Source organism: Nannobrachium achirus (genome assembly GCF_963921795.1).
Source record: "Nannobrachium achirus genome assembly, chromosome: 10".
NCBI lineage: Eukaryota > Metazoa > Chordata > Actinopteri > Myctophiformes > Myctophidae > Nannobrachium > Nannobrachium achirus.
In genome coordinates this window covers 31,478,155-31,493,832 of record NC_137819.1, presented here as the reverse complement: position 1 = coordinate 31,493,832, position 15,678 = coordinate 31,478,155, and the positions used below count along the sequence as shown (strand labels likewise).

The 15,678-nt window shown below is 42.3% G+C and overlaps 1 protein-coding gene across 2 annotated transcripts; it reads left to right on the top strand.

Moving 5' to 3' along the window:
• The first annotated feature begins 487 nt into the window (after positions 1 to 487).
• On the top strand, positions 488 to 13,916 carry anp32e (acidic (leucine-rich) nuclear phosphoprotein 32 family, member E). 2 transcript variants are annotated; one of them, XM_080734424.1, is made up of 7 exons: positions 488 to 603; positions 4,424 to 4,573; positions 4,883 to 5,005; positions 6,045 to 6,207; positions 7,043 to 7,140; positions 10,230 to 10,272; positions 11,117 to 13,916. In XM_080734424.1, the coding sequence occupies exons 1-7, from the start codon at positions 550 to 552 to the stop codon at positions 11,212 to 11,214; spliced, it is 729 nt and encodes a 242-aa protein (XP_080590550.1). In that variant the 5' UTR covers positions 488 to 549; the 3' UTR covers positions 11,215 to 13,916. The 2 variants fall into 2 exon arrangements, with proteins under 2 accessions (XP_080590550.1, XP_080590549.1); XM_080734423.1 differs by having other exon boundaries at positions 7,043 to 7,176.
• Positions 13,917 to 15,678: the final 1,762 nt, after the last annotated feature.

Genomic DNA, 15,678 nt, shown 5'->3' with positions numbered 1-15,678 from the left:
GCGCCGGAGATTAGCTAGTAACAGACGGACGGACACACAGACGGACGGACGGACGGACGGACGGACGGACAGGGGCGAAAACATCTTCCCCATACCTTCAGCCTGGCGGAGACAACAAATGGTGCCCAGAGCAGAGGACTTCTCAGGGGCCTACTTTTCTGGTTACCACCCCTGCCTTACGAACCCAGTTCAAGGCATAAAACATTACCCTCCACCCTTCCCTTCGCTTCCACAACCCCCACTACCTCCCTCCCCTCCTACTCCCCCCATCTTCCTTCCAAGCCGCGGATTACGTCCGTTCGGGCACGATCAAAATGTTTGACGGACGCGCCGCTCGTCCAATCGCCGTCGGAGCAAACGGGACCGACCAATCGGCTCCCGCTGTGGGCGGGGGCGGGAAAGAGGGGGGCGGGTCGCCGTGTATCATGGAGGATCAGTAGACCGAAGTGTGTGAGTTGTACTCAACACATCACATTCTGATCCTGTCACCAACATCCACTTCACTGTCCGCCTTTTTTTTTTGGAGGATTTATTAATATTATTTCCATCATGGAGATGAAGAAGAGGATCAGTTTAGAGATGAGGAACAAGGCGCCGGCGCAGGTGAGAACCACCTATATACAATTTTGATCACATTTCTTTGATATTAGCTATCTCCGTAAATAGAGCGAGAGGTGATGTATGAGAATGAAGGAGGAGGTCTTCGCTATCACATGTACTTTAATGATGGGAGAGCAAGTTCTGTTCATTACAGGCGCCAATCATAAAGTCATAAAGACATGATTAGTATCGATTATTATTAAATCAATCAACTACCAGGCCGGTAACATCAACCGCCGAGGAACCGGGGATGTGGAAAGCATCTTAGCGGACACCGTCCGTCCTTCCGCCTCCTTCTTCTCCTCTCCGGGCTGCAGAAATCCCTTCGATCAAACACGGGGGCTGAAAATGATCCGTGATCGATATTCACCGACCGTTGGTTCACGTTCAACCGACACTTGACGGTTGACGCGTTTTAAAAGAAAAAGTTAACAGACGACTCCGCATCGATCATCTCTAATAACGTTGAACGGGCGTGCGTTTAAAGACCCCCAGGAGCAACTTCTGACAAACTCACAAGTTTAAACGGCTTTAAAAAATAAAATGTTTTATAGGCACGCGCCCGTTGGATTTAAACAGTACTTTAGTGAAGTTATTAAAGTGATGGTTCACTTCAGAGACGTGATCGAGCGATTCCCCCCGAAAACAACGACGTTGTTTTTTTGGGATGTGATGATGATCGCAGCGCACGCGGACGAGCCGGTGACCCCGAACCGAACGTCAACGCAACAACAACGGCGGGGCATTTTCTGTTCCATCGCTCCGCTCGGTTCTCGTCTTTTCGAGCAGACATTTTATTTAAAACTCTAGATCAGCGGATCTTAAAACTTTTAATCTGCAGTTTTTGTTATTGCTATAAGTTATGTAGGCCTATTCAACATTTCGTCGTCCTTCGTAGTTGGAAGAAGAAAAAGAGAGAAAAAAGGACACGGTATTAAACGAGTTATTACACCAATTCAATCGACGGTTTTTTAACGTCTCGACGTCGTTCTCCTCAAGCCGATATATGTATTTATACATATAGATAGTTAGATACATTTTAAAGTGGGTTAATAATTATCTTCGAACTATTTAATTGTTGTCGTTATGATGAGCTTGTTTATCTATGGATCCTCTGCCATTTTGGGCTGCGACGACGGTCAGATTGAATGCCGCCGTCGCTCGTGCTTGTACTCCATCTCACTGCACGATGGGGAGGGAGGCGCTTTGTGGCGCTGCTGGACGCCCTAGCCCTAGTGGTGGAAAGTAACTAAGTACATTTACTACTCAAGTATTGTACTTAAAACTTGAAGCATTTCCAATACTTTTACTTCTACTCCACTACATCTCAGAGGCAAATATTGAACTTTTACTCCACTACATTTATTAGAAAACTTCATTTCTCTGTTACTTGTGGATATAAACATACATAAACCACTCAAGCCCTATTTTATACCATGGCTGTTTGAAAATAGCGACACGTTGTGAGCTTGTAGACCTGCCAAACATTGTGTACTTTAACCTTTAGTAGCCTACTTTAAGTACACTTTTCATACTCAGTAGGCTACATTTTGAATTCCAGGCTTTTGCTTGCAGAGTATTTCTATATTGCAGTATACTTTTACTCAAGTAAAACATGTGAGTACTTTTTCTGCCGAAAAGAACAGACCTACAAGCTAACAATGCGCCGCGGCTCGACGCGTCGTCAGCTTGTAGATCTGTTCTTCGTCGCGTCAGCTAGCGCCGCCAAGCGCCACCTGCCGCCCGTTCGGAGGAGGGAGGGAGGTGTCGTCAGATGATGTGTGACGGTCAGGGAGGGGGAAGGAGAGAGAGAATGGTGGGAGTCATTTTGTTTGGTACAATCAAAGTGTTAAAACAAGTGAAATTCATCAATCCTATTCGTGATTCTGCCAACTTGACTGGCCCCGTTTGAACAATACTAATATAAAAGCACCGCCCGACCGACGGTTTATGTCAGAGCTCGACGGCGGACCTTCGACCGTTTTTATTTGAACCGTTAATGCGCGTCGTCTTTGTGTGCGGCGCAGCAGCAGCCGTTGTTTTTGTGCCTCCATGATGTTATGTTGCTTTATGTTATGTAATCCCTCTGCCCGCCCGCGGCACGCGCCGTTTCGTGCGACAGTTTTATCACCTAAAATATCGGCGTCGATTAATCTTCAAGCGCACATAATTTTGATTCGTAAGTTTGTGGGTATCGATATTTACTTTTTTAAGTTGGCCGAGGGGGAAGATCGTCGAGATCCCATAGCCCGGATGGGCGGTCCCGCCGTGGTTGGCTAGTTCGTTGTCAGGGAGACAAAGGTGTAGCCTTTGGCATGTAGTTGTTCTAGGCAACGAATAGGCTATAGATATATTTTTGTATCATGTAAATAATTTGATTACTGTATTGCGGACGTTGTAACTTAACAATATTACTTGACATCCACCCCAATTCGATAAACAAATCGAGGTTTTGAGCTTTGACAACCAATAAACCAATCACAGCGTGCGTGACTGTCACCGGGCTATGGGATGTAGTAGACTTTCTTGGAGGGAGGTCGGCAGATGGCGATCATGGTGTGTGTGTGTGTGTGTGTGTGTGTGTGTGTGTGTGTGTGTGTGTGTGTGTGTGTGTGTGGGGGGGGGGGGGGTAGAGTAGACCAACCCCCCCCCCCCCCCCCCCCCCCCCCACTATGTGTAGATTACTGTGTAGTAACCCCCCCCCACACACACACACACACACACACAGTAGTGCTAGTAGCCTACAACTAAATGGATGTATTATACATTAAGCCTATTCTAGAGCTGAATGTACATGATAAATGAATATTGTACAGTATCCACAATGAGTATGCGGTTGGAAATATGCATGGTCTGTCAGCATTAACACTATGCAACTATGATTGCAGAATCAACTTCATTGTCACATCAATCAATGAATGAATATATTTACAATTTAGGCATTCAACAGACACTCTAGTCCAGAGTGACTTGGAAGTGCAAGATTCAGAGTAAATGTCATGAACTCTAGTAAACAATCGACAGGGTAAAATGACCACTTGAGTACAGTGCAAAGAAAACAATTATTTGTTACAGAAGTAGCTAGGATACCATTACAAGGTAGATGTCAAATCTAGCATGTATCCAAATAAATTATCTCTCTATTCTATTCATTTGTGGGCAAGCAAAAATATACAGTATGTCTATCTAATGACATACAAGTTTATCATATTATCTACGTCAAGGTTTAATAGTCAAAAATATACAGTATGTCTATCTAATGACATACTCTCTCTCTCTCTCTCTCTCTCTCTCTCTCTCTCTCTCTCTCTCTCTCTCTCAATGAACATATGTACAGTCTACAATAGTGAATACAGTACAGTAGGCCTTTAGGGTGATGGTCGTGCAGCAGACTTTCAGCAGTGAGTATCTGGGTGATTGTATACAGTATGTGCAGTGACTGTCTCCTTAACAGGTATGCAAATGTACCAGAGCCCAGTCACTTATCAATAGTCTGTAACAGCAACCTTTATCTTTGAATCAAAAATTAAACATTATTATGTCATAAAAGCAAGGCAAGCAGGACATCAACCACTTTAAACCTATATACTTAGTTTACGGCGGTATCTCGTGGGTCTTTTATTTTTGTCCCTCCGTTTTTTCCTGTCTGCATCAGGTCTCTTGACTACTGAAAAAGCTGATCTACAAGTTGCTCGCATTGTGAGCTTGTATATCTGATCGTCTATTTTAGCCGAATATTTGCTCATTATTCCAATAGTATGAACAACGGTTCTTATTACAACATATATGAATGTCTCTTCTGTCTCTCTCTCTCTCCCATCAGGTAGCAGAGTTGGTTGTAGATAACTGTCGATCCACAGATGGGGAAGTAGAAGGATTGACAGATGAATTCAAAGAGTTGGAGTTTCTCAGCATGGTCAACGTAGGACTCACTTCCCTGGCCAAGCTGCCCTCCTTGCCTAAACTACGCAAGGTAACACAGTAAACACACACTTGTATTAATGGTGCCCACTGCAACTGATAGTTAATAATGGTTAAATGCAGAGGATGACTTTAATGCATGTGGATATGCAGTAGACAAATACCCCAACGACAACAACAATTAGAGGTATTCACGGATGCAACTGAACACGAAAACCTGTCACACACACAGTCACTCATGGTCACAGACACAGACACAGACACATATAACTGCCTAATACTTAGCTCTTCATTTTCCAAATCTATTGTATTGTATTCTATTGTACTCCTATTATATTCTATTGTACTCTGTTTCTTGTAGTTGGAGTTAAGTGATAACAGCATCTCTGGAAATCTGGAGACCCTGTGTGAGAAATGTCCAAACCTGACATACCTGAACCTGAGTGGAAACAAGATTAAAGAACTCAGCAACGTGGAGGCACTGGTCAGTAATACACACATACACAAGATAACCTTATGCTTACATTATAATACCACAGATTACAAATGAAGCAAGAACCAACCGACATAAATCTGCAGTTAAAATATCCAACAGCTCCATTCGAACGTAACCACCTTCAACCTTAGTTCCTTATTTGTGGTAGGCCTATGTCTTTAGGCAAAACAATCTACAAGTTCACAATGTGTTGCATCTTGTAGACTTTAAATCTACTATATTTGCCCTTCATTGGTTGATTGATTGAAATTTGTATTGACAAAATCACTTGTACATGTGAATACAAATGCATACAACTGGCAAAGTATAGACACAAGAACAATCTTGTGGAAGATAGCTGGTCTGCAAGCACACAGCCAACTTGTGAATTTGCAATTTTCTGCACCAGAAGGATGCTAGGATTAAAGTTGTTCATTCATGCCAGTGGTTCTCAAAGTGGGGTCCAAGGGCCCTCAGGGTTCCTTGAGGGGATTCTAAATGGACCATATAGGTCTGTAACCCTGAGAGCGTACAGACGGAATGTTCCATTTGTTCGTGCACGTTCCCATTCGAGAGTTATGGCCGTCCAGTTTGAGATCAACTGATTTATGTTGTATTCATTGTTCACAGTTTAGTATCAGAACCGTCACATCTTGACCGTAATTGTCTGGGTAACGCTTGTCTTTTATTGTTGATTGACTGTCACGCTCTAACATCACGCTCTGACATCACCGTGATGTCAGGGGAACCACACCAACAAAATCCCTTTTATGCCCATATGTCAGAATAACCTATAGACTATACATGTCAGTCTAACCAGTGTGGCTGGTTCTACAGACAGGGATCTCCATATGGGCATAAAAGGGATTCTGTTAGTGTGGTTCCCATAACAGGACTTCATATGGGAATGCCGATATATGGAGGCCACATCGGCCACATGCAATCCCTTTTATGCCCATACGGTATATAGAGATCCCTGTCTGTAGAACCAGCCACTGTTTAGATAATGTACATTTGTCTTTGTCTTATTGTCTTATCGTCTTAACAGCAAAACCTGAAGAGTCTGCGTAGTTTGGATCTGTTTAACTGTGAGATCACCACGTTGGAGGAGTACAGAGAGTCCGTGTTTGAACTGCTGCCTCAGGTCACGTACCTGGACGGCTTCGACCAGGAGGACAACGAAGCTCCCGATTCAGAGGCCGAAGACGATGGTACGCTGTGTGTGTGTGTGTGTGTGTGTGTGTGTATGTGTGTGTGTGTGTGTGTGTGTGTGTGTGTGTGTGTGTGTGATTGCTGACATAGAAACATAGGGTTTTAAAAAAATCTTAGAAGGATTCAAAAGACACTTATAGAATCGGGTCAAAATTCAAATTTTCACGATTTAAAAAAAATAGCAGATCTACAAGCTTGCAGCGCGGCACTCGATGCCGCGCTGTGAGCTTGTATATCTGCTATTTTTCAATAGTTAAAGCATAAAATAATGATACACAAAATGTGTACCCGTTCTAAATGGGTTAAACGGTCCTGAGGTGTGCTCTTATTTATTTCTGTCTACAGTGTAGATAGAGATTTGGTGTAGATTCTACACCAAATCTTTTTGCCAAAAATAGCTGCATAGCCGCTCTAGAAGCTCAGCTTGTAGTTCTTGTAGTCTCTTCTTGGCACATTTTCAAGTGGATTCAAGTGTTTAACCGAACTCATCAATTAAATCAATTACAAACTGGAACATGGGTGAGTTTTTCCACTATTTAATTTATACAAAATAGGGGTTAATCAGACTATTCAGTGGGGAAAACTTGTTTCTCGATTATTTGATAATCGCAAAGAAAGAAAAGAAAAACATAATTGGTTTCCCCTCTGCATCAAAGCTCTTTGCCGAAAATAGATTGGCTATTTTTGGCTGATGTTCTCTGAATATGGACGCTAGGTATCAAGTGGTTAATATAAAAAAGGAGGGAAAAAAAGTTTCTATCAAAACAAAGATTTGAGGACCCCCTGTTGAAGACCCCTGGTTTATATCATTGTGTGTGTGCTTTGTTTTTCCAGACGATGATGAGGATGGCGAGGATGGGGCGGGGCGGGGCTCGTTTGACGAGGACGAGGAGGACGAGGATGAGGAGGAGGAGGGGTCAGAGGGAGGAGAGGTGGGACTGACCTATCAGATGAAACAGGGCGCTCAGGTGGGAGACCAAGACACCACCGATGACCCCCTGGCGGTCAGAGGTCAAATCCTCCACTCATTCATTCATAGTCTCCTAATAAACCTCCCCAACCCGGTTAACTAGTTGAGTTTAATGCCTTTTAACTAAACTAGTTGAGTTTAATGCCTTTTAATTGAACTAGTTGAGTTTAATGCTTTTCAATTAACTAGTTGTGCTCAACTTATTTAATTTAACTCGGTTTTATTGAACTAATTGTGTTTAACTCGTTTAATGTAACTAGTTCTGTTTAACCTGTTTTATTGAACTCATATTTAACTAGTTGGGTTTAGTTTTATTCAGTTATTTTTGTCTACCCTAACATATTTTAGTAAACTACTTTTATTTAGCCAATCTTGTTTTATTAAACTAATTTCCGAACATAATTTATCTTATCCCATTTAGACCTAAATAAAACACCTTCTAAAGCCACCTAAGTCTTCTGAAAAAGTACAATATTTATTAAAAAAAAGAAAAGTATGTTGCTATATACTGTTGAGCCCACCTTATTCTATTAAACTGGGCCCCCAAATAATTGGCAAAGCTCTAAGATTATGTTGATGATAATAACATTGATATAAAACAATGTAAAAAAATAAATGTCACAGTTATCTTTTCTTTAAAACCATGAAAATATGTTTTCATTGTGATATCAATGAATAGCAACTTAAAGTACACCATGTTGGTTCCATTGATCCAAGCCGGAACACGTTTGATTGGTTGATCGTTAAAATGCACTAAATATGCTAAATATGCTATGAATGCTTCATTTACCAACTAAATATAATAGACAATAATTTATGTATAATATATAATAATAGATATTAGATAATAAGGTATTACATAATGTAATGGTTAATTACAACTGCTTATGCAATAAAGAACTTAAACTGAAAACGAAAAAAACAAAACTAACCAAAGTAAAAAAGCTGCTGAGTTTGAATGGAGGTGGATTGACCGACTGACCCCAGGACTGAGGTGGGTTGACCTGGTTTGGCTCCAATATGGCCGTCTCAGACAAACTGTCACACACTGCTATACAGAAAAGATACAGCTAGTCCATCTGCCTGCCTGCCTGCATGCTTGCCTGCATGCATTCCTGTTGTCTGTCTGTCTGTCTGTCTGTCTGTCTGTCTGTCTGTCTGTCTGTCTGTCTGTCTCTCTGTCTGTCTGTCTGTCTGTCTGTCTGTCTGTCTGTCTGTCTGTCTGTCTGTCTGTCTGTGTCTGTCTGCCCATTATATCCTTTATAAAAGCATATGGAAGTTCTCTTCCCTATTATTTTCTCAATAAAACATGTCCATGTTTCGGGGTTAGGATTATTGTTATTATTAACGATGAGTACATTTACTCGTCTTGGCATGCATCTCTATCTTGTCCATTCCTTGGTAGTCCCACCCCCTGGCTCAGGGGCGGGCCTACCCTGATGACTGACAGTTGTCTGAGGCATTTTGATTGGAGCAAAACTTGGTCAATGACTCTGTTAGTGTGAGTCGTTGTTGTGGTTGGTGTCAGAGTGTATATAAGAGAGTTACGTCACGCTTTGAACTCGCCGCAGACCGGAAGTGGCGTCGCATGGAGCCTGTTCTCATTCTTATCGAGGCTCTGCTGCTCTCCTGCCCGTCCGCCCCCACTATAGCCGAGGTATTTTCAATCACTGGTAAGTAGACGAAATCACGTCTTTTTCACCCTTTTAACGCATTCACGGGCCTCTCGTGAATGTGTGAATGCGTGAATGCGTTAAAAGGGTGAAAAAGACGTGATTTCGTCTACTTACCAGTGATTGAAAATACCTCGGCTATAGTGGGGGCGGACGGGCTGAAGAGCAGCAGAGGCTAGCTAGGAATGAGAACAGGCTCCATGCGTGCGCAAGTGCGCATGCGTAAGCTTCCCACCATAGAGTAAATAGGCTTTCCACGCTTACTATGGGAGTCGACGTAAGTGACGTAACTCTCTTATATACACTCTGGTTGGTGTTGGTAGGACAGAGTTGTCATGCCTCGTATTAACATCCACAATATGAAGAGTTTTGTTCCCAAATAAGAGCAAAGTGTCTCCTGTTCTTACCAAAATACTTCAAATTAATTGAATGAATAATAATCAATTCACACCAAAGTCAATTAAATAGGTAAGTAACATTTCTTTAATAAGAGACTTTTTTTTCTTTATGGTCACATGTCCTAAGCCAATAATTTGATGCCAGGCGGAGTCGACTCAGTGGAGACTCTGCAAGTCTTAGGAATGCGACGAAAACAAATAAATCTCTGTGAATTCAAGGATTCATGGGGTTTTGTAATATATAAAATATAAATAATGTATAATAATAATATATATATAAATAAGTCATGTTTTGGGTGAACTGCAGTGGAACCAAATGGACCTGGTGCATTTGATTCCATTTGTGCACATGTTGAGAACCAGTGTTTTAGACGGCTGGCCTCGTAGGTGCCCCGCTGTGAAAAATGTCACCATGGAATTTTAATGACAGTAGATGACATCTGGCTCATGCTTGTCTCTTATTAAACTGCAATTAAATATCCAACAACTAGAGGGAATGATTTGGAACACAACTCTTCATTTAGTTAGAACACATTATGTACGTACATTATTTGTACATCCTCCCTCTTTCTTTCTTTCTTTCTTTCTTTCTTTCTTTCTTTCTTTCTTTTGTGATTTATTATCATCTGATTTTAAAGGTGCTGTGAATGATTGTATATAATACAGATAATTATACTGTATTATTCATGTATTTGTTCACTAGCTAAGGAGTCTCCAGCTCTTAAGTGAGCAGAACATACATTTTCAGTATGGGATACCAATTTCATCCAATCAGGAGAGAGACCTCAGGTTTACTAAAGAGCTGGAGAAACAGGGAGAGCGCAGTTGCTGAACAAATACTATCAGAATATAGCTTTAACTGAATTGTTTGGGTTTTAACAAAAAAGTATAATTTGCAGCACCTTTAAACAGTAGTGCAACAAAATTAAATAAAAAATAAACTCAACATGTGTCTTTCTGCCTCTCTCTTTCTTTCTCAGGATGACGATGATGAGGATGAGTTTGGAGAGGAGGAAGAGGATGGTGAGTGGATTTATTATCATTTCTGACAGACACATCAATCTCTTCAAATAAAAGCTTGGTTTTTATCTGCTTATGGAGATAAAGTGTACTGATTGGTTCACATCCAAATGAAGACACCTTTTTTTGATTGGCTGATAAGGTAGCTTGATTGATTGATTTGATTGACTGATCAATCAAAATGCATGCCAGGCAAGTGAGGCTGTCCCAACTAAGCCCCCAGAACGAAGGTAAAACGTTGAAGCAGCCTTCACCTGGTGGTCAAACCTGGGAGTGCAGTTAAACGCTTCTGCATGTGCATATCGTCGTTGTCGGGTGGAAACCTTGTGTGTCCAAAACCGTTCGTTTTGTATTTATCATCTAATTTTTTTACTAAACTAGTGAAAACAGCCGATCTACAAGCCCACAACGCCTCGCATCGCAAGGCGTTGTGTGCTTGTAGATCTGCTGTTTTCACTACTTTTGTGCAACAGCCTTGTATGATGAAGCAGGGCTTTAATTTGTGAAAAAAATGACAAATTTGAAACTTGGAGATACGAGGTTTGTGCCTGACAGTGACGATATGCTAATGCTACTCTGTACTCAAGTGCACCTGCTCGGTGCTCAACACTTCCACAAAATTGGCTAATTTATAGGCCAATTCTACTACTTCCGGCAGTCTTCTGAGTGCTTCAAACGCCACTGAGCAACTTGCATTGAAATGAATAGCTAGGGGCGGGGTCGTCCGCTCTCTATGAACTGTCCACAATCCTGTACGTAGACTTGGTCACAACATTGTGATTGGTTCTCCACACTCAGCCAGTCAGGCAGTTCTAACATGGCGATTGGTTGGCTTGTGTTTCCTCAGAGGTGGCTGCGGCCGGCGTTCGAGGAGAGAAGAGGAAGAGGGACGCAGAAGACGAAGGCGAGGATGATGACGATGATGACGACGACGAAGACGACTAGTCCCGCCTGTCCGTCTGTCTGTCCCGTTCTGTCCATCTCAGCGTCAAACCTCTGGACCCCCCCCACCCCAGACCCTCAGCTAGAGCACTGCTTCTCAACGTGGGGTCCGGGGACCACCGGCGGTCCAAATGGACCCCCAACGGGTCTGTAACTGGAGTTAAATGAACACTGAAGATTTTATAGTATATATTAGGGTTTCAGTATAATAGGTTAGCACAGTGATTCTTAACCATTTTAATTTCAAGGGCCCCCTCCATTTTATTATTATTTTAAATCTCTGGGATTACTCTGTAAAACCCTCAGTGTTAATTTAACTCTACAAGTGGAACACCGTAGGGGTGTACCACACTGTCGGGAGTTACAGACCCGTAAGGGTCCATTTGGACTGCTGGTGGTCCCCGGATCAGACGTCGAGATCCACCAAGCTAGAGAATAATAATACAAACAGTAACTATAGCAACAAATACGACAAACTGTTGGTATCTATGGCTACAGCAAACGACAACAACAGCTACTAGAAACGGCACCAGCGATGACATCGAAATCAAACGGCGACTCCGAAGAGCGACCGCTTTCACGGCAACAGGAGGACGGACAAAACGGCATCGACTGATATGTCATACTTAGGATTTGCCACGCAACAGGGAGATTCGACCAGCCATTCATTCCCCCGTTGAAGAACTCTTGGTGTCCCTTCTGAAAACATCACTCACACGGCCAGCCCGAGACCTAGAGACCGCCTGGTGGAATGAATCCCAGCAGCGAATCGCTGGTTTAGTGTCCGTTCGGTCTGGTCATGAAGCCATTAAGGTCTACATGTGTTCAGGTTTTCATTATTGATGTCACCAATCAATTTGTTGTAGGACTGAAGACCCACCGTACATCACACAGAACCATCTCCTCCCCCCGTCCATCCTCATACAGGCGCACTTCCTTCCCATTAGAGCTCGACCGATAGGTAGGGCCGTTATTTGGGTATCGGCAGTTATTCAGCCGGCGTGTCCCAATTTGTAACTCCTTTCAACCAAGGCGTCCGTATTTTGGACATTTGATTGTAGGCCAAAAAAATTCCCAAATAGCCAATCTACAAGCAAAACTGCTTTTATTTTTATTTTATTCTGGAGGTTAAATAAACTAAAAGCCCCAAATCTGGCATCGGTCGGGCACTACTTCACATTTCATTTAACCAATGAAGTTCTGACAAAGACCCCTCTTGTTCCATCTCTAGACATCCGACAGTCCAACTATAGATGATAATAATAGTTATGATGTACCCCGTTTTGTGTGTGTTTTTAAATTGTCAAAGGGAGTTTTACGGGGTGGGGTGGGGGGGTTGTTTGTAGTTGGATAGGAGAGCTTGCAGGTCTGCGGGTCCCCTCTGTAACCCGGACATTACACATCAAAGAATTACAATATCAATATATTCAGGTTCAGCTGCAAACCGTAAGAAAGTCTTCACCATGGCCCGTCCTTCTTGCTGCTTGACCTCTCCCCGTTGCAGTTCAGCTCCACCCACAAGAGGAGGCGCTTGGAATAACCCTTGCAATACCGACGCAGGACAACAAGGAAGGCTGCCACTGTAGGAACACTGTAGACGACCGTTAGCTAATCCACTGTAACGTTTTCTTTTTTTAAATTGATTATTTTCTCTTCATCCTGTCCCCATCCATGTGTCATTAGGAGCTCAGCCCTGTCCGATCGAAGACGACACACGTTTAGTGTGACTTTTCCCAAAACAACCTATATAATAATCTCCACATGCAATAATAAGCTGTTTGTGTAGGAACCTCTTAGAGCAACAACAAAACCAAGTGGAATGAATAGTGGTTCTAGATGACCTGACTTCCCCGGTGTGTTATCAGAAAATAAACTTCATTTTTAGGAGTGTAAAGGGTAATTCAGACCGTTGCGGACTTTCCTCCGAAACGTTGTAACGCTAACATTTATGCTCCGTCGTCGGCACTCTGAATATAGCCGACATATACAAGCTCTGTGACGCGTTATGAGCGTGTATATATGCCGTTTCCGGGCGCATCATGCGATGAAGTATAAATCGGGGCTTAGAACAGTTTCTTTGGTCACGAATCTGTGGTCTGAACTGGGCTTAAAAGGTGAAGGTCTCATCAAATGGAAGAAACTCAAATTGTATTCTGTCGCACAACACCATCGCTTTTCGGCAAGCGACGGCGATGTGCGATTTAGTAGAGATTGAGCTTCAGACTGTTCTCACGTTACTCTCGTGTCATCTGTAGACCAAAGGAGACATAGTCGGTATCCAACGGTCATTTTGAACTGGGTCCGTGTTTTTTCTTTTCTTTTTTTTTTTCCAAGGCAATATTCTTGTAAATAGATTCTGCTTCAATCAGTCTTTCTTTTTACCTTTTGTTTTCTTTTTCTTTTTTGTGTTTCATGTCAACAGGGGGATTTTTTTTAATGAGAAATACATTTTCCAGAAGTTCTGTGGGGCTTATTTTTGTTTTGTTTTTTTCTTCTTTTGGAATAACTGTCTCAGGACAATTGTGATATTTTAGTTGAAATATCTGATATTTGACCCCTGACCCCCTTGAATCACTTCCTGTAATATTGGTTGTATCGGTTAATTTTTCATCCCTTTTCGGCTGTTTGTGACGAGTTTTTGTGTTTTGACGTTTTTTTTGTGTGTAAAAAAAATAAATAAAACTACTTAAGAGGGTTTTGAATAAAAATATAGAAATCTGGATCAAAGTGTTGCTTTACACTATGTGTTATGAGTATAGCACTGAATGAGCCATGACTGTATGTTTGATTTATAGGCAAATGACCAGGGGTGTCACAAGGGGGGGGGGGGGGAGTGGGACTGAGTTACTAGGGCCCAAGGTGGAGGGGCCTTCATTATTTTATACTTTAGCTATTGAAAAAATAGCAGATATACAAGCTCACAGCGCGGCACCGAGTGCCGCGCTGCGAGCTTGTAGATCTGCTATTTTTGAAAAGTCGTGACAATGTGTGCAAATCTTTGAATATATGTTTTTTAAGCAAACATTTGTAACTCAAATTTTGCTTTTGGGGGGTCCCTGGAACAAAATATTTTGAGATGGGGGTCCTTCACATGAAAAGGTTTGAGCACCACTGAAATAGAAACATAAGTTTACCTTAACCCTAAAGGCCCATTCCCACTGGGCCAGATAACAGATAAAAAAAATCTCTTTCTCCAGATATCTTTCCATTCAAGTGGATGGTAGATAAAAATAATATCTGTTACAGATAAAAAAAGACAGACGTGACATTTTTTTTTATCTGTATCTACCATCCACTTGAATGGAAAAATATCTGGAGAAAGAGATTTTTTTTATCTGTTATCTGGCCCAGTGGGAAATGGGAATGGGCCTTAACCCTTTGAAGGATTTGAAAAATTCAAAGACTTTCACGATTTTTCAAAAACAGCAGATCTACAAGCTCGCATTGTGAGCTTGTATATCTGCTATTTTTCAGTTGTTGAAGCACAAAATAATGCGTAATAATAATGCGTTCCCAGTCTAAATGGGTTAAACCCCCTCCCCCCGTGAAGAACATTTATGGGGGGCCCGCAGTGAATCCTTGTACCCAGGGCCCAAGATTTGGTGCGACACCCCTGCCGATGACAGTATAGAATGACTTGACAGAATGACATCTATATGACACTGTTGTTCTGAGGTGTGTGTGTGTGTGTGTGTGTGTGTGTGTGTAATGTGATCTATATAGCCATGGGCTACTGTATGAGTTACAGTTTGCTGCATATGCCACTGCTACTGTGAGAGACACAAACACAGGATGAGGTGCAACATGGCTGCCATCTGGTGGATGGGCATTTATAATACATGAGAACAATTTCCAGAGTAGTGCGTGTGTTTATCTGAGACGGAAGCATGTGCGACATGTACAACTATTCAATAATAAATATGGAGGAGAGATAAGCACAGAATGCAGATGCAAATAGAAAAAGACAAAGGCGGAGATGAAAAGTTGAAAATATTTAATATAAAATGATAACAAGCTGGGTGGAGTATGATGTCACTTTTAGGGAGTGGGTGTGACCCACACCACACTAAACCATGGCATTAAATATTAATATCCATATGCCTGATGTCATAGTAGCCTACATATGAAGGAGGCTGTGTGTGTGTGTGTGTGTGTGTGTGTGTGTGTGTGTGTGTGTGTGTGTGTGTGTGTGTGTGTGTGTGTGCGTGCGTGCGTGCGTGCGTGTGTGTGTGTGTTAGTTATGTGAGAATGAGATACATCAGATTTCAGTGGCCAAATGCCAGGGCAGCAAGCCCATGAAATAAAACTAAATATGCATGCACCTCATGGTACTCAAGCACCACAAAGGCATAAAAGCAAAACTTCAGACCTCTAAAAACAAACTGATCAGGTTACTACTAAACCTCACACCTAGGACTCACCTCACCCCTGCTCATTATGCTAGGGCCGGGGCGGGATGGCTCAGGG